General features: G+C 44.0%; 1 protein-coding gene across 7 annotated transcripts in view; it reads left to right on the plus strand.

Annotated features, from left to right (window-relative positions):
• OFD1 (OFD1 centriole and centriolar satellite protein) overlaps positions 1–23,574 on the plus strand; it is an 81,295-nt gene that overhangs the window by 18,647 nt on the left and 39,074 nt on the right. For all 7 annotated transcript variants that reach the window (XR_005556327.1, XM_039339834.1, XM_039339838.1 and 4 more), the window contains 2 exons: positions 5,751–5,857; positions 10,641–10,760. Coding sequence is in view for 6 of the 7 variants with exons in the window: in XM_039339834.1 (XP_039195768.1) it covers positions 5,751–5,857; positions 10,641–10,760 (227 nt within the window). In the remaining variant the exon portion in view is untranslated. The remainder of the gene's footprint in view (positions 1–5,750; positions 5,858–10,640; positions 10,761–23,574) is intronic.

Raw genomic sequence — 23,574 nt, forward strand, 5'->3', positions numbered from 1 at the left:
CATAACTAACTGTGTTTAGTTGCCTTTGGCTCCTTCCAGACTTCGGGTCCCCCATTAGTGGCCCGTACGCCTCTGGATTTAGTGGTGGGTTCCAGGCATCCCCAGTCGCGTGCCTGTCCTTACCCACCATAGTCAAGCCGGGTTCCAGGCATTCCCATTAGCGTGCCTGTTCTTATCCGTGCACAGTGACTAACTCTGACAATTTTGCAGAGTCTGCTCCTGAGTTCCAGACGCCCCCAGTAGTGCGCCTGTCCTTACTCAAAGTTGGAGCTCTCCTACTACCTGGGTCCCCCCTATCGCGGCCCAGCGTTAGTGGAGAATGGAGGAAGCAATCATTCCCTCCACTGGAGCCCCACCTTCATCCTCTGGAGCACCTGCTTCAGAGGATTCGGAATCCTCTGCAGCCCCTAGAAAGGCTGCAAGGAAGTCATCAAAGAAGGCTGACAAACAGGCAATCAGAAGACACCAAGCCCTAGAAAAAGAGTTCGACAGAGCCCAGAAAAGGGCCAGAATTGAAAATAGGCAGAATGGGGGAATAGGTCCTGATCTACCGCTGGGTCTCCCTTCATCCCCACGGGCCATTTGGTCATTAGGGAGCTCATCACAGTCCCAAACAGAGGGTGGGATAGGCGAATTCTCATCGCTCTCCCGATCCCCCTCCCCACGGAGGTTACAGGAAACCCCGAGGACCATGCTAACCACAGCACCTGCAGGGTCGCAGGCAATGGTCACTCCTCCTGCATTGACGGGGGATCTGCTAGCTACCCTAATAGCACAGGCAGTGGACCGTGCATTTGAGGCCAGGGCTCAAACTTCAAAAGCCAAGCCTCTAGGACTTAGAACGAGACATCGGGAGGAAACGGAGGACCATCAGGACCTCTCCTCCGTCTCAGACTCGTCGGTCTCTGAGGAAGCTTACCTGGACCAGCCAGGTACGTCACAAGGGATTCAAATGTCTGAGGAGGAGGAGGACACCTCACCTCAAGGGCCGTCCTTCAGCGGCCTGTTTAACCCTTCTCTTTTTGTTACTATTCTGCGCAAGGCTGAGGCCACAGCCCATCTGGGGCATGGGACACCAGCGGAGCCTGTCACAGTTGACACGGAGGCTGAGCCGACGTTCGCCGAAAAGGTAACCACTCAACACCGCATACCATGCCCGACCATGTTCCTAAACACAATAAGGAAACAGTGGGCAGCGCCAACCTCCCTACCGCTTCCTAGCAATGCGGAGAGGAAGCTATTTAACGTAGCAAGGGAGCTAGAGGGAACATTGGAGGTGCCGGTGGTGGACGAACCCATAGGTCCCCTGATATCGGACACGGCCATATCAGGAGATTTTGCTGAGGCTCTTAAAGCCGAGGACCGAAAGAGTGAGTCCAACTACAGGAGAACGCACCAGGCAATAGCTTGGGCTACCAGGGCGTCTACCTCCGCGTCCTTTTTCACCAGAGCCACACTTTGTTGGCTCCGTGAGTTACAGGGCCGGGTTCCCATGGAAGATATACGCACTCACCAGGAACTCAGCAAAATGGTAGCGGCCACGGAATATGCGTCGGACGCAACACTTTTAGCGACCAAGTTTTCAGCCAAGGCAATGGCGGCAAACAACACGAGCAGGCGCATCCTCTGGCTAAAGAACTGGCAGGCGGATACCAAATCCAAGTGGAAATTGGCTTCGGCTCCGTACCAAGGGGCAAAGCTGTTTGGTGAGGCACTAACGCCATACCTGACAGAGAACAAGGACAAGCGCAAGGTCCTTAAACACATGCTTAAAAGGCAGGACAAGAGACCCGGCTCCTGGGGAAGGAAACAATCCTTTCGTACGGAAGCCAGGGTCAACTACTTTCAAAATTCCCAACCCTTCCAAGCTAGACAGGATAGGGAAAGACAGGGGGACAGACAGAACACAAGACATAGGCAAACACAGGGAAGACGGCCCTTTCGGGGGAACAACCGCCCCTTCCGCCGTACCAGATGACTCCCGCCCAGACCTTCCCATAGGGGGCAGACTAGCAGGGTTTGCTCCCCAGTGGGAAGAGACCACCACGGACGTATGGGTCAGGAACACCATACGTCATGGTCTATCTCTAGAATTTCTCTCAAAGCCCCCGAACCGCTTCCGCCCGTGCCCCTGTCCCACAAACCCAACAAAGAGAAGGCTCATGAACGAGGCCGTTCAGCACCTTCTAAACATACGGGCCGTAGAGCCGGTGCCTATGAACCAGAGAGACCAGGGGTTTTATTCTATCCTCTTCGTGGTCCCAAAACCCTCGGGGGGTTGGAGAGCCGTTTTGGATTTGAAAAGGCTAAATTTCTACATAAAATACCGCAAATTCAAAATGCAGACACTACGCTCCATCCTTGGAAGCGTAAGGAAAGGGGATTTTCTGGCATCGATCGACCTCACGGAGGCATACTTGCACATCCCTATCTCTCTGGCTCACCGCCGCTTTCTACGGTTTGCCTACAGGGGGCACCATTTTCAATACAGGGCACTTCCATTCGGCCTGTCATCAGCGCCCAGGGTGTTCACCAAGATTCTGGCGGTTCTGGCAGCACACCTAAGAAACGTACCAGTCAGAGTCCAGTGCTACCTGGACGATATTCTAATCCAGTCATCGTCCGCCCAGCAGTCTCGGGCGGACCTAAAGTTAGTGATAAAAATGCTGCAGGACCACGGCTTCTCGGTGAACTTTCCAAAGAGCCATCTAACCCCAACTACGAGAATACTCCATCTGGGAGCGGTCATAGACACAAAGGAATGCAAGGTGTACCTATCACAGGAACGCCTCAGCAGCATAAAGAAAGCCGTAAAACAGGTAAGCCGCGGTCAGTCAGTGACGCTGGTCTGCCTCTCCCAGCTGCTAGGGAAGATGATATCGACCATAGCAATAGTTCCTTGGGCAAGGCTGCACTCAAGAGAACTGCAGTGGTTCATGCTCCCGTTTCAGAGACAACAAATCAGTGCATCCCGGAAGAGGGTAGGCATACCTCTGAGAGTACGACACTCCCTCAGGTGGTGGCTATCTCCAGCTCTCCTCAGGGGGTCCCCCTTCAGGGAACCAGACAGAGTAGTAGTCACAACAGATGCGAGCTTATTCGGCTGGGGAGGCCACTTGGGGACCAAGTGGACACAGGGCCGCTGGTCAGCGGTGGATCTCCGACACAACATAAACTGGCTCGAGCTGCGGGCTATTCACCTAGCGTTAAGGCATTTTCACAGCAGCATAAAAGGCAGGCACGTACTGGTCCTGACGGACAACGTGACAGCCAAGGCCCACATAAACCGTCAGGGGGGCACACACTCTCGCTCGCTCTCGGCCGAGGCCCTCCTACTGGGGGCCTGGGCGGAACAAAATCTGGCCTCCATAAAGGCCGACCACATATCGGGGGAGGCAAACATCCAAGCAGATCTGTTGAGCAGATCAACAATAGATCACTCGGAGTGGCAACTACACCCGAGGATCTTCAGGGAGGTCTGTCACCGCTTCGGGCTTCCCCAGGTGGACCTTTTTGCCTCTCCTTCCAATGCCCACCTAACTCGCTTCTTCTCCCGATTCCCATCCAAGGGAGCAGAGCAGACGGACGCGTTACGGAGCCCATGGCCAAGGGGGCTCCTGTACGCGTTTCCACCCTTACCTCTCCTTCCGGCGGTAGTACGCAAGATTCTGCGGGAAAGGGCCGAGGTAATCCTTGTGGCCCCTTATTGGCCAAGGAGACCTTGGTTCGCAGACTTGAGGAGTCTCTCCCGCACGAATCCATGGCGGATTCCTCCGGAGAGGATCTCCCTCAAGCAGGGGGAGATCTCCCACCCAGAGCCACAATGGCTACAACTAGCCGTCTGGCTCTTGAACGGTCAATTTTAGCCAAGGGGGCTTGCTCACAGGGTGTAATTAGGGTCATACAGGCATCAAGGCGCCCCTCCACGAACCGTATCTACGAGGCCACGTGGAGAAGCTTCCAATCATGGTGCTCTAAACAGGAATTGTTACTCGAAGGGATCACAATTCCCAAGATCCTAGAATTTTTACTAGATGGCCTAGAGAGGGACCTCTCGCCAAACACACTGCGCAGGCAAATCGCCGCCCTCTCAACTATACTTTCTGCCAGCCCCGGTGAATCCTTGGGCAAGCATCCCTTAATACGATCCTTCCTCAAGGGGGCTGCGAACATCAGACCGCCAACCGTGCACAGGTATCCATCGTGGGAACTACCACGAGTACTACAAGCTCTTACCAGAGCGCCCTTCGAACCACTCAAAACATGTGACATTCGCTATCTGACCCATAAGGTAGCATTCTTGGTAGCCATCACGTCAGCTCGGCGGATATCCGAGTTAGCTTCTCTCTCAATGAGGAAGGACCTGTGCCATTTTCACAGGGACAAGGTAGTCCTAAGAATAGACCCTTCATTCATTCCAAAGGTCAACTCCCTTTTTCACAGATCACAGGAAATAGTCCTACCAGACTTCTGTCCAAACCCAGCTCATCCCCTGGAGCAACAATGGCACACCTTGGACGTACGCAGGGCACTAAGACATTACATTTCACGCACAGCGGAATTCCGACGCTCGGAAGCGCTTTTCATATCCTTCCACCCCGCTACTAGGGGCCGGAAGGTCTCGTCCTCTACCATCGGTAGGTGGATTAGGGCATGCATCACTGGGGCATAACAGGCGGAGTCCTTGCAAGTCCCCAAGCATATCACGGCCCATTCCACAAGGAGTGCTGCCACCTCAGCAGCATGGGCCATGCAGGCTTCTATTGAAGAGGTATGCAGGGCAGCCACTTGGGCCTCGCCCTCTCCATTCATTCGTCATTACAAAATCGACAGGTACTCCTCTAGGTAGGAGGGTTCTCCAGCAGGTGCTAGACCAAAGTTGCACATAGGACCAGTCTATTCCCCAACCCAAGGGACAATAGGCTTTGGTATGTCCCACTACGTGGATTATCCATCTCCAGTGCTGGAGAAGGGGCGTTGACTTACCTGAACGCCTTTTCTCAGCACGGAGATGGATAATCCACACCCACCCTTATAGACTAGAATAATAGGGTATATTTAGTGGAGCCAAAACGTCTTACTGTCAGTCAATGGCTGCGCTCGAGTCAAGACTAAGGATCATGGTCCAAGACGGGGCGTGGCAACTTTGGCTGACTGATCTGATTGGCCAGGAATACAGTCTCAACCCACTGCGTGGATTATCCATCTCCGTGCTGAGAAAAGGCGTTCAGGTAAGTCAACGCCCCTTTTCTGGACAGTCATTCCGCATCATAGCATCATTGGAGAATAATCTTTTCTAGAATGAATCTTTTATAATGATGATAGTAGTGTTCCTTAAAATGCCTGCTAGATCTCCCTCCCCAGATCACCAGTTTAAGCCTAAGTCTATCCCATTTAGAGAGAATTGCAAAACAACTTTACTTCATACATGACATTATGAAACATGTTTCAAGCTATTTGAAACATCTGTTTTAAGCTTAAAATGTTTTGCTTGACCCTGGTGATAAAGAGGGGTTTTTTTTTTTTTTTGGTTATATAGTTTGGAGTTCATTACTTCATATTCATCTGTCCTCATACTTGTTATTTCACCTAAGCTGCAGTTTCCATATCTTCTTGTGCCAAGTAATTTGTTTATCAATAAGCCACTGAAAGAAGTAGGAACTTATGGAAGTTGATATTACAAACACACCCTGTTTTTTTCAAACTGTTATTTTTGAGGGATATATCACCCAAACTGTTTGTCCTAACAGATTGATGCAAAGGAAATTTACTTGCAAAGACAAACCTTACTAAAAGATATTGAAACAGTAAGAAGCCGAGAGGAAGAACTGAAGAAGAGAATAGAAGCTTTTGAAATGTGAGTTTCTAAAAACAATGGGAATATTTCTTTTGTGAAGCGATTCCCCCTATCTTAATTTTTTAATATCATACTTTATAGACAAAAAAATTATGATTCATTTCATTAAGAAACAATAAAAAGATCCTGGAAAGTCTGCTGAGGAACCGTTGTGTTCTACTGTATATACCTTCTTCCCTAATATAGGAATTATTTTCTGGGTTATACAGGTAATCCCCGAGTTACAAACATTCCCTTAGCGAACATTCGAAGTTATGGGATAAGCACACCCTAGTATTTACAAAAAAGTCCTGAAATTATGAATGTTGCTGCACCACGGCAATCATTTACCCTTATGAATGACCACAGAGGCACTGCAACATTCACCCTAGCTATTCCCTCCCCCCGCCCCGGATCTCCCTAGGCACTAGGCCTGTGGATATTCACCTTGTGAAAACCAAGAGAGTCTTCATTTTCTTGGCTGTCTCACTGCTTCAGGCTTCCGGCATGTTCACAGAGAATGGAGACCTAAAGTACCGCAAGATCATGCGAGATCAGTGGCGCGAGATCTCATGCTACAGACCTCATATGTTCTCACAGTACTTTGACATCTGTTCTCTGCAAATGGAGGCCTGGGCAAGAACTGTGGCAAAAGGCTTTGCAAATGGAGGTAAGGTCTGAAACATTGAATCCTTCCCTCTGTTTGCAAAGCCTTTTGCCATCTTTGTAAAAAGCCTCTGCTGCTGAGAATGGAGCCCCGGGGTGATGTGTGTGTTGTCCCTGATCTCCATTTCACTGGCAGAGGCCTTTAGGAAAGGCCTCTGATGTCCAGACTAGAGCTCCAGAGCTATGCAGCCACCATCCCCAACCTCCATTCTGGGTGGCAGAGGCTGGGAGGAGGCCTCTGACACCTAGAACAGGCCTCTGGAGCCGTGCAGCTACCCTCCTGCCCTCTGTTCTGGGCAACAGAGGCGTGGAGGAGGCCTCTGACACTCAGAACGGGCCTCCGGAGCCACATGGCCAGCCCCGACCTCCATTCTGGGCAGCAGAGGCTTGGAGGAAGGCTTTGCTGCTCAGAAAGGAGGCCAGGGGCAATGGACACGTGGCTCCGGAGGTCCGTTCTGGCATCAGAGGCTTCTTCCAGGCCTCTGCGACCCAGAACGGAGGTTAGCAGCGGCTGCGTGGCTCTGGAAATTTGTTCTAGAGACCTCCTCCAGGATAAATACTTTTTGGCCAAAGGCCGAAAGCTTCTGGGGGCCATAATCTTGTGCTCATCTGCTTTTGCAAAGAACAGGAGCCTGACTTCCCGCGAGATCACGGCGTCCAGAAGCTTCCAGGTTCTATGCGAAAAGTGTTTGCACATCAACAGAAGATTTGAAGCAACGTGATTTTGTTGCCCCAAACCTTCCTTCGGCGTGCAAATGCTTTTCCAAGTTGAGCTTGAAGCCTTTGGAGGAGAATCACCAAGGCTGCCTGCCACTCCAGAAGTGGCCGTCAGCCCGGTGAGTCAGAGAAACCAAGCAGGGCATGCTTGTCCTGCTCTCTTTCTGCTCTCACCAGGAGTAGACGAACAAACAGAGAGGCTGGAGAGGAAACAGATCTTCACAAGGTAAGTGACCCGGTGCAGCAGGATGGAGGGGAGCAATTGTGGGGACCCGAGGGGAGAGAGAATGAGGTATTTCAATGGGTCAGGGGAGGCCTTGGGTGGACTGAAGCAGATGGACTGTTCCATCACTAGCACCCCCCCATGTCCTTCCCCACCCTGAGATACCTCATGTTTACTTAAAGAGCTGCGCATTTGCCCACGCATTAAATTAGCGAATATGTGGGCAAAAGCAGGGAGTGATCGCGTTCAAGGTATGAGGTTCGCTCCTGTGAATCCTCGAGTTATGAATGGAATGGGTAGGCTCCATTATATTCTAACTCGAGGACTACCTGTATGTATTTAACATGTTTAAATCCATATTTTAAGCTGTGCATAAAATGGAGAAAATGTGAAAGAAGTTGGTCTATATTTGGAAATACAGAAAATCAAGAAATCAATTAATGTGTGAAAGAATAGAAATTTTTAATATAGCCAACCTTTCCATTTCAGAAGTCCATGAAAAGAATAATCAGAAACTGCTAATAATATTTTTGATACAGAAAATGAGATTGCTTAAATGGTGCTTCCTCAGACTAAACCTATATTCTGATTATTGATTCTTCTGTCCCACCTTTTGTGCAAATTAATGTTTTTGTATCTGTTCAGTCATCTAGTATACATGTTTCTATCTGTAACTGGATTTCTTTTTCTGTATACAATGTTAGTTTTTTGATTGATTGATTCATCTCAATAGACAGAAATGTAGAAATGGTTTTCTAGCCTTTGATCTTCTATCAAATACTAAAAACATGTATAGAAAATTGGGCATTTACTCTCTAATTATTCTCTGACCAAACTACTGTTTTTATATAAAATATAAACAATAAGTACTATTGAACATGAATTTGGGCAAACTCCAGCACGAGGGATAGTGTCCATGGGTTGTGAAGAGTCAGACAGGACTTAATCATTGAACAACAACAAAAACTATTTAAACAGTGTTAAATATTCCATAAATTTCAGTTATCCCAGGACATGTTAGGGGAACAATTAACTCTCTGTAATTTCCCCAAATGCTTTTAGAAAGGCTTGGATCTAGCATGTTTAGCCCTCTTATTGTTATTCAATGGATTCTTTTAAATTGAAAGGGTAAACAGATAAAATTGCTATAAATATTGTGCTACTTCTTTAGGAGACATTCAACATACAGTCATAAACATACTGTATGTTCCTGCTATTTTATCTATTGAGTCTTACATTAGAAACATGGTTTTCATGAAGTATTCAGTCATACAGATGCCAACAGCAATTCATTCAATGTTATTTTGCATTCATATACCGTGTTTCTTTGAAAGTAAGACCTATCCTGAAAATAAGCCTAGCTTGATTTTTGGGGGTGCGCCTAATATAAGCCCTATTCCAAAAATAAGCACTAGCTTTGGGGCAAGGGGGGGGGGAGATGCCCCATGTGCCCTGCACCCACTTACCTTGCAGTCAGGTCTCTCCCTACTGACCCATTTCTTCTGCTGCGTGCCCAGGCCTGCATTTCTCAGTCACAGGCCTTTCTGGAAGCCCTCTGCAGCCGAGAATCAAGCTAAGGACTCAGCTACAGTGGCCTTCCAGAAAGGCCTGACTGCAAAATACAGGCTGGAGCTCCATTCCCAGTTGCAGAATGAAGCTGCTCCTTCGGCCACAGAAACGGGCTGGCTGGGCAGAGCTATCAGTGCCGGAGGTGAGTGGAAAAGACTCCCCCCAAAATAAGACTTGGTACCTCTTTTGGAGGAAAAAAATAAGACCCAGTCTTATTTTCGGGGAAACAAGTTATTTATGCTTTGAAGAATGTCATGGTTAACAATGGCAACCAGGACTGCAGAGATTGCCATTCCTAAACAATGCAGTTGCACATTATGATTGTATATCCCTTAGTAATGAAAATTCTGGTTCTGAGTGCTCTCATAAGTTGAGGAATATAATTTTTCTATGCAGCTTTGAAGTCCAACTTTTGCTTCAGTAGAGCAGAGGTCCCCAACCTTTTGTGCACCAGGGACCGGTTCTGTGGAGAAAGGTTTTTCCGCGGATCGGAGAGTATGTGTTTTTGTGTGCTGCCTGCATTCCATGGATGGGGCTTTGCTTGTTTGTGGGGAACAGTTGCTGGCATGCCACGGCCTGGTACCAGTCCATGGATTGGGGGTTGGGGACCCCAGCAGTAGAATATGGCTTGCACAAATTTGACCTTAATAGGTATAGTCGTATCACTTGCATTTAAATATCTTTTCCAATACCTTTCATGGTAGCTCTACCGAATGTTAGTTTATGGCAATATTTCTTGACTGCTTGTTCCATCTACTGTTGATGATTGTTCCTAAAAGGGAGAAGTTATTCACCACTTCAATATCTTCATTGCCAATTCTAAGTTGGATTGTTGTCTTAGTTTAATATCTGGGATAGTGAACGTTATAAATCATATTCAATTTTTGATACCTGTGAATGTGGGCAAGCTGCTTGAAGTAATAAATTATACCATTTGTCATTGGGTTATTGCTCAAATTGACTTTTGATTTACAGGCAGGAATTTGCTTGATAAGACTTAATAAATATCATAAATGTTTCTTTAAGAGAATATTTACTTATTCTTTATGGGGGAATTTTTTGATATGAGAAAGGTAATGATATTGTTTTCTCAAACAGCAATGGAAGTTAGAACTATGCCTTCTAATTGTCAGCAGAATTTCCAGTTTGCAGTTTGCCTTTTGCTTGCCCTCGGTTGCCATAGTAATGGGGGAGGGGGCATCTGGTATTTGGGGTGGGGAAGTGAGCTGGTGTAAAGTGTTCCTGTGAGAATTGGGAGGATTGTTCCCCTTCAACGGAGTGGAGATGTTTAGACTTTACCAAGGTCAACCATCCTGGGCCTCTACAGCACACATCATCTGCTGAAGAGGGTTTCTCATAACATCATATTGGACATTGATTGGCCTGCTTGGGCTGGACCTTGGGGGGGAGGGCTGTGGGGAAGCATTCAGTATGTAATATTCATGCGGTTTTTATTCAGATCTTGCCTTGCTTTTGCTGCTATCAATTCATTCTTAATAAAAGTACCTCTTCTTTAAATCCATGGAGTTGGGGTTTTCTTTCTTAGGATTTGAACGGAGGCAGACCTGACATTAACGTTGTATTGACTCATTTCTGAAGCTTACCAGACATTTTCTTTTGTTTTCCTAGAGCTCAAAAGCTTCAAGAATCAAAGAATAAAACTATTGAAGATTCACTTCATCGGCGGGAGATTAATGTGAAGAACATTGAGGAGACCTATGACCAGAAGTTGAGGAATGAGCTGTTAAAGTAATATATTTGCTTGTGGTCTTTAGAGAATGTTTAAACATGTAGTCCTTTCTTAGTGACCATTTGTTTAGCAACTCTTCGAAGTTATGTTGGCGCTGAACAAAAGGTATTTACAGCCAATCCCTTAAGTTATGGCAGTTGCAGTGACTTTGAAATTACATGATCAAAATTTGAGTGTTGGCAGCTCACCCGCATTTATGACTGCAGAGTGCACTTCAACTCCTCCCCCTATCTCTGCCCTTTTTGGTGCCCTGCATTCCACTGACCCTGCTGTCCTGCCAACATGTCAACCTCCCTGTCCCCCCCATTGTCCCCAGCCGACATTTGCAATTGTCTTCCTTCTGATGTTGATACCTGGTGTGATCCTTCACAAGGTACAAAGATCCAGGACAGGTGTGCCTCATCACCTATGGGAGGAATAAGATGGTAAAGATTCAGCCAGGAGTCGCAGGAGAAGCAGAATGTATGGTGGGGTTCAGACATACGGGGTCAGCAGAGTGCAGGACAATAGAAATGGTAGAGTTCAAGATGGCCGAAAGGGCAGACATGGGGGTAGAAATAGGCGGGTGGGGGGAGTTGAAACAGACATGAGCATAGCAGAACAGGAGACGCATGAGGTCCTCATCTAATGACAGTGCAGTCCTGCCTAATGACCACAACCTAACTTCTTCAGGAACTTCAGAACAACTGAAACCGCCGTTGCTAAGTGATGCAATCACGTGATGTGTGCTTGCTAATCACATCATTAATGATGGAAATTCTGATCCCAGTTAGGATAATTCAGTAAGTAGTATCTGTATAGAAGAACATTCCGGCTCGTTAGGAGGACTGTCAATATACAGTGAGAGGGGAAAGTATTTGATCTCCTGCTGATTTTGTACATTTTCCCATTGACAAAGAAATGATAAGTCTACAATTTTAATAGTAGGTTTATTTTAACTGAGAGACAGAATAACAAAAAAAAAAAAAAATCCAGAAAAATGCATTTCAAAAAAGTTATAAATTGATTTGCATTTAATGAGTGAAATAAGTATTTGATCCCCTATCAATCAGCAAGATTTCTGGCTCTGTAAGGACCTGCCTCAATTAGATCTCCAAGGGAAGCATAACTCTTGAAACAGGCATTGTTTCAAAAGGAACTTTTATTGAGAGTTAGTACTAGCAGGAAAGCAAAGCAAGGTCTGAAGATTTCACGTGCAAAAGGTTACATCAAAATGCCCATTCAGGTCTCTCTCCTCCCCTCAATGTCCAACTGTCCATTTGAAATCCAGCCAATCCATAGATACTAGGTGGTTTTGAGAACCTAGTGATTTAGCACCCTTCTCAAGGTCTCTCTCAGTTTTGTTTCCCAATAGTCCCAGGCTCCATTGTCTGGAGATAAGACAGATGTTTTCAGGTCACATTCCTTTCACATGGAGGGAGGGCAAAGCAGAATAAGGCAAATACATTCCCCAATGAACAAGACCGCTCCCAACAGAGTGGCAGTCCCCAAAAATGAATACATAGGCACAAGCAGTAAACTGTAATCAAATCCATTTGAGGGGTTCTGACATAGAGCTCCCCTAATAGAATGACAGATCCACCTGTAAAACATAGAAAAGGAAAGGGGGGAAGAGAGGAAAACAAACATATCAATCAGGTTTATCGGGAGAGCGTTCATGAAAGCGTTTGAGCAACCTAGGAGTTGCTTCTTATAGACCCATTCATTCTGCGAAGCAGGAAGATCTTTCCAGGCAACTAAATACTGAGTGGACCCATGATGTTTACGAGAGTCTAGAATGTCCTTGATTTCAAAGTGCTGCTCACCCTCTACCATAATGGGCTGCAGGGTAAGGGCAGAGGCAGGCCTCAATGCAGAAGTAATCTCAGGTTTCAACAGACTGCAGTGGAAGACTGGGTGGATTTGTCGTAAAGTTTTAGAGAGTTCTAATTCCACAGTGATAGGATTTATAATATGTTTAATGGGAAAAGGACCGATATACCTCAGCCCTAACTTTTTGGATGGTTGCAACGACTGTAAGAACCTAATAGAGAGGTAGACCCTATCCCCTGTATGAAAGGGTTTAGACTGCATCCATTTTTTATCTGCCTGGACCTTATATGCTGTCCTGGCTTCATCCAGAGCTTTCCTAACAACAGGCCAAATGTTCTGCAATTGATATACCCATTCCTTGAGGGAAGGAATGGAAGGTTCATTAGCAGGCAATTCAGGCACAGGGAGAAAACTCTGTCCGTTAGCCACTTGGAAGGGAGTGAAACCAGTGTTGGAGTGCATTGCATTGTTATAGGCCACTTCAGCAAATGGTAACAAATCAGTCCAGTTATCTTGTTGATAATTAATAAAACATCTAAGGTATTGTTCTAGAACAGAGTTTGTTCGTTCTGTCCCCCCATTTGTTTGATGATGATAACTAGATGACAGTCCTCGATCAGAACCCAGAAGTTCCAGAAAGGCTTTCCAGAACTTAGAAGTGAATTGGACACCTCTATCCGATATTATGTGCTGTGGGGCCCCATGTAGTGGATAGATATACTGCATAAACAATTTAGCCAAAGTTTTTGCAGTCGGGATTTTCTGACACAGAATAAAATGGGCCTGTTTGGATAACAGTTCAGTAACAACTCAAATGACAGTGTTTCCTCTGCTTTGGGGAGCTCCACAATAAAGTCCATAGAAATCTCTCTCCAGTGTGCTGAAGGGCTCACCATCAGCTATAGGAGCCCCAGCATTTTACCTTGCCTTCGTTTAGCCACTGCACAGGTATGACAACTAGCCACATAACTTTCAATGTCCTTTGTTTAAAAAGGGCCACCAACTAGCCACATAACTTTCAATGTCCTTTTTTAAAGAGGGTCACTCTTTTAAGTAAGTGGAGGGTCTTCACAAACCCAAAGTGATCCCCTAACTTTGAGTCATGGTACATTGCATGATCTTTAGTCTCTGATTCACAGGAACATATAGCTTTCCACCAGCCCAGGCTAAACCATCTTGCACTGAACAGGTTTTTATGGGCCTGAACCACTCATCATTCTCCAGCACCGTTTTGAATTCCCCAACCACTTCATTATCTAACAGCAGAGAGCTCTTAGTCTGTGCTTTCGTCGTGACCAGGGCCGCCAGCTGGTGTGGGGAAAATAGAGGCTTAACTGGTCCCGACTTCATACTGTTATATTGCCGCATTCTTGACAGAGCATCTGCTAGGAAATTCTGTCCCCATGGCAAATAATGGATGGAGAAATTAAATCAGTGGAAATGCTGGGCCCAGCATGCCTGTTTTGGAGTCAACTTCCTGGAGGTTTTCAGTGCTTCAAGATTCTTATGATAAGTCCAGACCTGAAAAGTGATTTTACTCCCCTCTAAAAAGATGCCTCCAAGTTAGGAAAGCCCATTGTACTGCATTAGCTTCCTTCTCCCAAACAGCCCACTGTTGTTCAGTCTCAGTTAATTTGTTGGATGTGTAAGCACAGAGCTGCAACTGACCCCCTTAGTTCGTCTGAAGCAGTACCACACCTACCACTATATCACTAGCATCATCTTAAGTCACAAACGTTTTTTCCGGGTCCTGGTGCCTTAGCACTGGCTCTGCGGAAAAAAGTCTCTTAATGTTTGTAAATGCGGCTTGACATTCTGCAGTCCATTTTAACGACTGGCTAGGCTTTGGCTTACTTTCTCCCTTAGTTTTCAACAGATTTGTAATGGGGAGCGCAATCTGCACAAATGAGGGGATAAATTGTCTGTAAAAATTGGCAAACCCCAGAAAACTTTGTAACTGTTTTCTGGTGCAGGAAGGGGCCCAATCCAGGACAGCCCGCACCTTGTCTGGATCCATCTCTATCCCCTCATGAGAAATGCGGTAGCCCAAATAGTCAATGCTATCCTTATGAAATTCATTCTTTGAGACCGTTCTAACCAGTTTCATATGCTCTGCCATGGTTTCGCTGTAGATCAGGATATCACCAAAATCCCCTTATACAGATGTTCATGGAGGACTTCATTGATCAGTTGCATGAACACCTTTGGTGCCCCCTGTAGTCCAAAGGGGAGCACCCTGAACTGGAAACATCCCAGGGGGCAGTTGAAAGCAGTTTTCTATTCATCCCCTTCCTTGGTTCTGATACAATAGTAGGCCTCCTGCAGGTCCAACTTTGAAAAAAAAATTCCCTTTCAGCAGGTGAGCCAGCATATCTCTCACGAGGGGCAAAGGGTACAAATTCTCCACGGACACAGCTTTTAAACATGTATAATCGACGCGTATGCAAAAAACCCCTCCTTTTTCTCCCAAAATAGAGCAGGGATTGCCACCCAGGTTCTGGCTGGTTGAATGAATCCCAGGGCCAAGTTTTTATTGATTAACTTGCATAGCTCATCTAATTCCCTGGGAGTCATGGAATATAGCTTTGATTTTGGTAGCTTGGTCCCTGGGTTTATCTCAATTGCATAGTCCGTAGGTTGGTGAAGGGGAAGCTCGTCTGACCTCTTCTCATTGAAAACCTCGGCCAGGTCACAATATTCTTTTGGGATGCTCTGCAGCTCTTGCTCGCTCAAGGAAGATGCCAATTCCTGCTTCAAGCCCTCTACTTTATAACTACACATATTTTGGGTAGGGGTTCTCTTCTTTGGGACTTTTAATCGCCCCCTGTCCAATTGATAAGGGGGTTCCACTTCTTTAACCAGGTTAGTCCAAGGACAAGAGGCCACTCCATACTGGGAGCCACGATGAAAGCTAATGTCTCTGAATGGCTTCCCATGGTTAGTCCCAAGGGCTCAGTGACAAAGCTTGCCGGGATGCCCCCTGTCACGGACCCATTGAGCTGACAGGAAGTGATTGGGTCTTTGAGTTTCTTTAGCAGAGCCCCCAGTTTTCTAACTAGGTTTGGGCTTATTAGGCACTAGGTGCATCCTGAGTTTAACAATGCCGTGAGGGCCATTCTGCCCACATCTGGGATCGACAATTCTCATGGACATGGTTATGGGATCAATCAGCCCACTTTCCAGGGGATCGTCATCATAATCGTCCGGTGAGGTTGGAGCTCTACCCTCTACTTTTGGGGCTCGGGAGCTCCACGACCTTGGTGGTCTTCAGGGCTGTGTCTTTTGAACACAGAGCAGGCTTACTTGGTTTTCCCCCAGCGTGGCAGCCTGTCTTCTTGGCTGGAACTTTGCTGTGGCACTCTATAGCAGAGGTCCCCAGCCTTTTGGGCACCAGGGACCAGTTCCGTGGAGAGTGGTTTTTCCATGGACCAGAGAGTACGTGGTTTTGCGTGCTGCCTGCATCTCACAAATGGGACTTTGCTTGTTTGTGTAGCCCGGTTGTTGGCATGCTGCAGCCCGGTATTGGTCCATGGCCCAGGGGTTGGGGACCCCTGCCCTATAGCACGATGGCCTTCCTTGCCACACCTGAAGCAAGCGGTTGACCGTGGGTGGTTTGTGGAGGGTCTGCTGGAGTCTCCCCTTCTTGTTGGATTTGTTTCCTGGGTTTCTCAGAATGGTACTGGTTTCGGGTTTGGTCGATTTCTACTTCTACTTACATGCACCAATCATGTAAGCATGCAGGTGCTCCGCGGGCTACACAGGCATTGTATAGATTGTCACTCAACGCAACTTGAAAACAGCTTACCAGGATGTCTTCAGGCCAGTTGAGGCGGCATGCCAAATTGCAGAACTTCTCTGTATATTTGGCCACTGGTCGCTGCCCATGCTTCACCATTTTTATGTGGTCCCAAGCCTTCTAGTCTACCAGGTGATCTCCAAACCAGTGCCTCAACACTGTCATGAACCAGTTAAAATTCCAGAGTTCAGGGGCATCGCAGTTATGTAGGGTGACCATCCATCTGGCTGCAGCCCCTTCCAAGGCTAGGGTGACGACTCTAATCTTTGCCGCATCGTTGGACAGAATTCTCCCAGTGGTTGGGGATCTACATCAAATTTCATCCCCAGTGGAATCAGTTTTGGCTCTTCCTGGGAGGTTCTTTTTCTGGGTAACTGTGGAGTCCAGGCTCTCCAGGGGGTTGCTCGCCACTGTGCGGCTGAAGTAGCTACCGCCAATTCCATTGATCCCTTCGCTCCCCCTGTCACCTCTTCTCCTCCTCTGCCCTCGATTTCCTTAGTCAGTTCTTCTTTTGAGGGGCATCTCAGGGATTTAGCCTTTAGGTCCTTGAAAGCTTCCACCGTGTATTGCATGGTTCGCTTCAGGATTCCCTCCATTAGGTCCGACTGTTTGTCCATCTCTTCATCTTTGGAAGACACTCCATCTTTTTCTTCTGAGCTTTTTTTCCAGCTCCCCAGGTGAAGGGTTACCCTTTGGGTTCTTCCTTCCCAGTCCTTTTTCTTTCTGATGCCAAACGACCATCTTGGCTTCATTGTCTTCCAGGGCAGCAGTCTCTTCTAATCACCTGGAGGTGCCTTCTTCGAGGCAGGCCTGGGTGAGCGACTCACTCCAATCCTTGGTTCCAGCTTCTCCTGTGTCGTTGCCAGGTGAAGGCATATCATGCATGCCCCCCCCACAATAGGGCAGACACTACTGCAGGTAGTGGGTTGGGCACTACTGCAGACCTTGCTTTATGTAAGGACCTGCCTCAACTAGATCTCCCAAAGAAGAAGAAAGAAAGCACATGTGCAGGCCCGCCTGAAGTTTGCCAGTGAACATCTGAATGATTCAGAGAAGAACTGGGTGAAAGTGTTGTGGTCAGATGAGACCAAAATCGAGCTCTTTGCCATCAACTCAGCTCATCATGTTAGGAGGAGGAGGGAGGAATTCTGCCCGTGACCCCAAGAACACCATCCCCACTGTCAAACATGGAAGTGGAAACATTATGCTTTAGGAGTTTTTTTTCTGCTAATGGGAGAGGACAACTTCACCGCATCAAAGGGAAGCTGGACAGGGCCATGTACCATCAAATCTTGGGTGAGAACCTCCTTCCCTCAGCCAGAAAATGGGTCGTGGACGGATGTTCCAGCATGACAATGACCCAAAACACATGGCCAAGGCAACAAAGGAGTGGCTCAAGAAGAAATACATTAAAGTCCTGTTGTGCCCTAGCCAGTCTCCAGACCTTAATCCCATAGAAAATCTGTGGAGGGAGCTGAGGTTTCAAGCTACCAAATGTCAGCCTCGAAACCTTAATGACTTGGAGAGGCTCTGCAAAGAGGAGTATGTCAAAATTAATAGAAATGGAATACCAAAATATTTTTTAATAGGGGACTTCAACGCGATAGTAGATGGAACAATGGATTACAAAAGCAATAAAACAGGAAAATCCGCAAGAAGAAGATTACCTAAGACATTTTTTGATATGGCAGAGGAAATTGGAATACAAAATGCTTGGAGAGAAATAAATCCACAAAATCTACAATATACTTTCTATTCAAATAGCCACAAATCCTGGTCAAAATTGATATGATTTCGATGATACCTGAATTGAGGATGGATATACAGGAAATCAAGATAGAAATAGGTAAATGGGCAGACCATAATCCTTTAAAAGTGACATGGAAAGGAATACAAAAATACCAAGATGGACTTTAAACCAATCAGTACTAAAAGAAAAAGAATTTATAGAGTTAGTGAAAAAAGAAATGGAATTCTTCTTTAAAGAAAACAAAAAAGAAGATACATCATTACAAAACCTATGGGATACAGCCAAAGCATACATCAGAGGCATAGCTATAACGTATACGGCAAAGAAAAATAAACAGAGAAGATAATATCTACTACTAAAAGCAAAATTTGGAAAGTTAGAAGCAGAACTACAAAAAACCCCACAGAAAAAGATCTTGAAAAGAGAAATGGAAATAATAAAACACAAACTGGCGGAACAGATAAAGAGAGCAAAACAAAACTTTTTTGAAAATGCTAATAAACCAGGAGGATGGTTAGCTTATAAACTCAAAAAAAAGAAAGAGAAGAAAATAATATACAACTTAGTAGATGGAACAGGTTGTTTACAATTCAAAAATGAAGAAATAAAAAAGATAATTAAGGAATACTATAAGGAATTGTGTGATAAAGAAGAGATTTCAAGAGAGAGAACAGCTCATTTAGAAGAAAGTAAACTTCCAAAAATTCCAGAGGCATTTAAAACTATGTTAGAAGAAAGGATTACAATGATGGAGATATCAGAGGCTATAAAACAACAAAAAAATGGGAAAACACCTGGCCCAGATGGGCTTCTAGCGGAGCTCTATAAAAATTTACAAGATGTATTAAGCGAATCACTGAAAGATATTTTTAATGGACTCTTGTTAGAGGCTAAGCTCCCAGATACATGGATAGAAGCAAATATTACTTTAATACCAAAAGAAGACACAGATTTGATGTATATTAAGAATTATAGACCGATTTCATTACTTAACGTGGATTACAAGATTTTTACTTCAATAATGGCAGAGAGACTGAAAAAATACTTAGCTGAATTTATACATCCAGATTAAAACAGATTTTTACCAAAGAGACAAATTAAAAACAATTTAAGAGTGATAATGAACATATTAGAATACTATGAACTACATCCAGGGAAACAATTAGCATTAATATTTTTAGAGACCCAAAAGGCATTTGACAATGTTTCCTGGCAATTTATGACTCAACAACTACAAATAATGGACTTTGGAAAGAACTTTACAAATATGATAAAAACAATATATAGCAACCAGACAGCAAAAGTAATTGTGAATGGAGATTGTACTGAGAACTTTGAGATAAGAAAAGGCACAAGGCAAGGATGTCCATTATCCCCACTATTATTTATTTTCACTTTGGAAGTTTTAAATAGAAGGATTAGACAAGATACAGAAATTAAAGGACTGAAGATAAAAGACGAAACATACAAGTTACAAGCATTTGCTGACAATCTAGTATTTATTCTAGAAGAACCTTTAGAGATGATTCCTAAGCTATGGGGAAAGATAAAACAGTATGGAGAAATAGCGGGACTAAAAATAAATAAAGAAAAAACCAAGGTAATAGTTAAGAATCTCACAGATAAACAGAAAAAGCAAATGCTAGAAAAAATAGATAGTGAAAAAAGTCAAATATTTAGGTATATATCTTTCGGTCAAATGTTCATCAATAAAATAAGATAACTATATAAAATTATTGAAATAAATGAAGCTGGACTTGGAAAGATGGAAGAACCTTCAATTGTCAATATTAGGAAGAATTGCTACAGTAAAAATGAACGTATTGCCAAATATTTTATTTTTATTTCAAACAATTCCAATAAAACTTGAGAAAAAATTCTTCCAAGATTTAAACTCATTAATTTTGAACTTTGTTTGGCAGGGGAAGAAAGCTAGAATTAAGATGAAAACATTACAAGACGCTAAGGAAAATGGAGGATTTGGGTTGCCGGAATGGGCGTTGTATTATCAAGCATCTGTCTTTTTTTTTTTAATTGAAAACTTTTAAGATTTTACAATAACAAAAACAAAACAATTTTCCCCATCCCTCCCCAACCCTCCCCCTCCCTCCCCCGACTATCCCAGAGCTGGATATAGGCTTAATTAAAATTTCTTCAAAAAGTCTTAAGAAAAATATAAAATATAAGTAAATCTAGATACATTGTTGTTGTTGTTGTTAATTGCGAAGTCGTGTCTGACCCATCGCGACCCCATGGACAACGTTCCTCCAGATTTTCCTGTCCTCTACCATTTTCTGGATTCCATTTAAGTTCACACCTACTGCTTCAGTGACTCCATCCAGCCATCTCATTCTCTGTCGTCCCCTTCTTCTATTGCCCTCAATCTTTCCCAGCATTAGGCCCTTCTCCAGTGAGTCCTTCCTTCTCATTAGGTGGCCAAAGTATTTGAGTTTCAACTTCAGGATCTGGCCTTCTAAAGAGCAGTCGGGGTTGATCTCTTCTAGGACTGACCGGTTTGAACGCCTTGCAGTCCAAGGGACTCGCAGGAGTCTTCTCCAGCACCATAGTTCAAAGGCCTCAATTCTTTTGCGCTCAGCCTTTCTTATGGTCCAACTTTCACAGCCATACATTGCAACTGGGAAAACCATGGCCTGGACTATACGCACTTTTGTTGGCAGGGTGATGTCTCTGCTTTTTAGTATGCTGTCTAGATTTGCCATAGCTTTCCTCCTCAGGAGCAAGCGTCTTTTAATTTCTTGGCTGCAGTCCCCATCTGAGGTGATCTTGGAGCCCAGAAAAATAAAATCTGTCACTACCTCCATTTCTTCCCCATCTATTTGCCAGGAATTGAGAGGGCCGGATGCCATGATTTTGGTTTTCTTAATGTTGAGTTTCAAGCCAACTTTTGCACTCTCCTTCTTCACCCGCATCAAGAGGCTCTTTAGTTCCTCTTCACTTTCTGCCATTAGAGTGGTATCATCTGCATATCTTAGGTTGTTGATATTTCTCCCGGCAATCTTAATTCCAACTTTTGATTCATCTAGCCTGCCTTTCTCATGATGTGCTCTGCATATAAGTTAAATAGGCAGGGCGACAGTATACAGCCTTGCCGGACTCCTTTTCCAATTTTGAACCAATCAGTGGTTCCGTGTCCAGTTCTCACTGTTGCTTCTTGACCCGCATATAGGCTTCTCAAGAGACAAATGAGATGGTCTGGTACTCCCATCTCTTTAAGAACTTGCCACAATTTGTTGTGATCCACACAATCAAAGGCTTTTGCATAGTCAATGAAGCAGAAGTAGATGTTTTTCTGGAACTCCCTAGCTTTCTCCATGATCCAGCGTATGTTGGCAATTTGATCTCTAGTTCCTCTGCCTCTTCGAAATCCTGCCTGTACTTCTGGTAGTTCTCGATCCACATACTGCTGGAGTCTAGCTTGTAGGATTTTAAGCATAACTTTACTAGCATGTGAAATGAGTGCAATGGTGCGATAGTTTGAACATTCTTTGGCATTGCCTTTCTTTGGAATTGGAATGTAAACTGACCTTTTCCAATCCTGTGGCCACTGTTGAGTTTTCCAAATTTGCTGGCAAATTGAGTGTAGCACTTTTATTGCATCGTCTTTTAAGATTTTGAATAGCTCAGCTGGAATACTGTCACCTCCACTAGCTTTGTTGTTGCTCAGATTTTCTAAGGCCCACTTCAGATACATTACTTAAACAAATTACAAAATAATTAACAACAATATATATATAACAAAAAAAAACAAAAAACATAAATACCAGGAAAAAAAGGGGAATACATGAAAAACATAAGAAAGAGATTAACTTTTCAATATAAGTTATAAAACTGTAAACAAATCTAAATACATTACTTAAACAAATTATAAAATAATTAAGAGTAAAATATATATATATAAAAGATAAGTACAAAAACAAAAAAAAGGGGAAAAAAATAAAAAAAAGGAAAAAAAAATAAGAAAGAAAAAAATTTGGCTTTTCAAGAAAGTTAACTTTTCAATATAAATTATTAAAAAGCTAAATAATATTTTTTAATATCCATCTTATGTTGTATAAAGTCTATCCATTTCCTCCATACCACAACATACTTCTCTTGTGAATGATCCTTCAGGAAGGCCGAAATCTGCCATTTCCGCCAAATAAGAAACTTTAAAAAGCCACTCTTGCAAAGTAGGCAAAGATTCCTTCTTCCAACATTGTGCTACTAACAACCTTGCAGCTGTAATTAAGTTTAACATCAATGTAATATCTTTAGTATCACAATCAGTAACAATACCTAATAAAAACAATTGTGGGGTAAATTTTACCCTCCTTCTAAAAATTCTTTGAATATTCCACCATATCTTAATCCAAAAAACTTTTATATTTTTACACGACCACCAGATATGATAGTAAGTAGCATCCAAACATCCGCATCTCCAACATTTAGGCTGTAGATCGGGATACATACGAGACATTTTTTGTGGATCAAGGTGCCATCTATAAAACATTTTATAAAAATTCTCCCTTAAATTTTGGGCTTGCGTAAATTTAACGTTCCTCACCCAAATAGTTTCCCAGGTATCTAGTAGAACCGGTTCACCAAAGTTTTGTGCCCATTTGATCATACATTCTTTGACTAACTCTGCTTCTGAGTTCAATTCTACTAGGACCCCATAAATTCTCTTAATGTGAGTTCGTCTTTGATCTTTTATTTGTTTAAACAAATTCTCATCTTCTCTAAGCAAACCCACCTTCCGATCTATCTTCCACCTATCCACTATTTGTCTATACTGAAACCATGAATATATAATATTTTCCTGTGCTAAATCTTCCATAGATTTTAACTGCCAATTTTTACCATCCCATCTAAGTAATTGTGCATAAGAAATGCTATCCATCCTAACCCCTCTCCTTATCCCTTCTATCGCATGCCATGGAATAGCCCATAATGGAATTTTAAAATCATTTTTATAATATTTCCTCCAAACCCGAAGTAAAGAAGTCCTCATAATATGAGATTTAAAAGCCCTATCAACCTTTTTATTAAAAATTAGATAGGCATGCCATCCAAAAAGTAAATCCCAACCCTCCAAGAGGAGTATTTCCACATTTGTTAAATTAACCCAATCACTTATTAATGTTAAAACCACAGCATCATAATACAACTTCAAATTCGGTACCTTGAGTCCACCTCTCTCACGAATATCTTGTATAATTTTAAGTTTTACTCTAGGTTTCCTCCCTGCCCAGATAAATTTGTTAATACCTTTCTGCCATTCATCTAAGTTAACCTCATTCTTTAAAATGGGTATCATTTGAAATAAAAAAAGAAACTTTGGCAACACATTCATTTTAATCGCTACAGTTCTTCCCAAAAGAGATAATTGCAACTTTTCCCAATTTTTCATGTCTCTTTGTATATTGACCCACAGCCTTTCATAATTATTTTTATA

Source organism: Crotalus tigris, unplaced genomic scaffold (assembly GCF_016545835.1).
Source record: "Crotalus tigris isolate CLP2741 ecotype Arizona unplaced genomic scaffold, ASM1654583v1 scf7180000017740.2609645, whole genome shotgun sequence".
Lineage (NCBI taxonomy): Eukaryota > Metazoa > Chordata > Lepidosauria > Squamata > Viperidae > Crotalus > Crotalus tigris.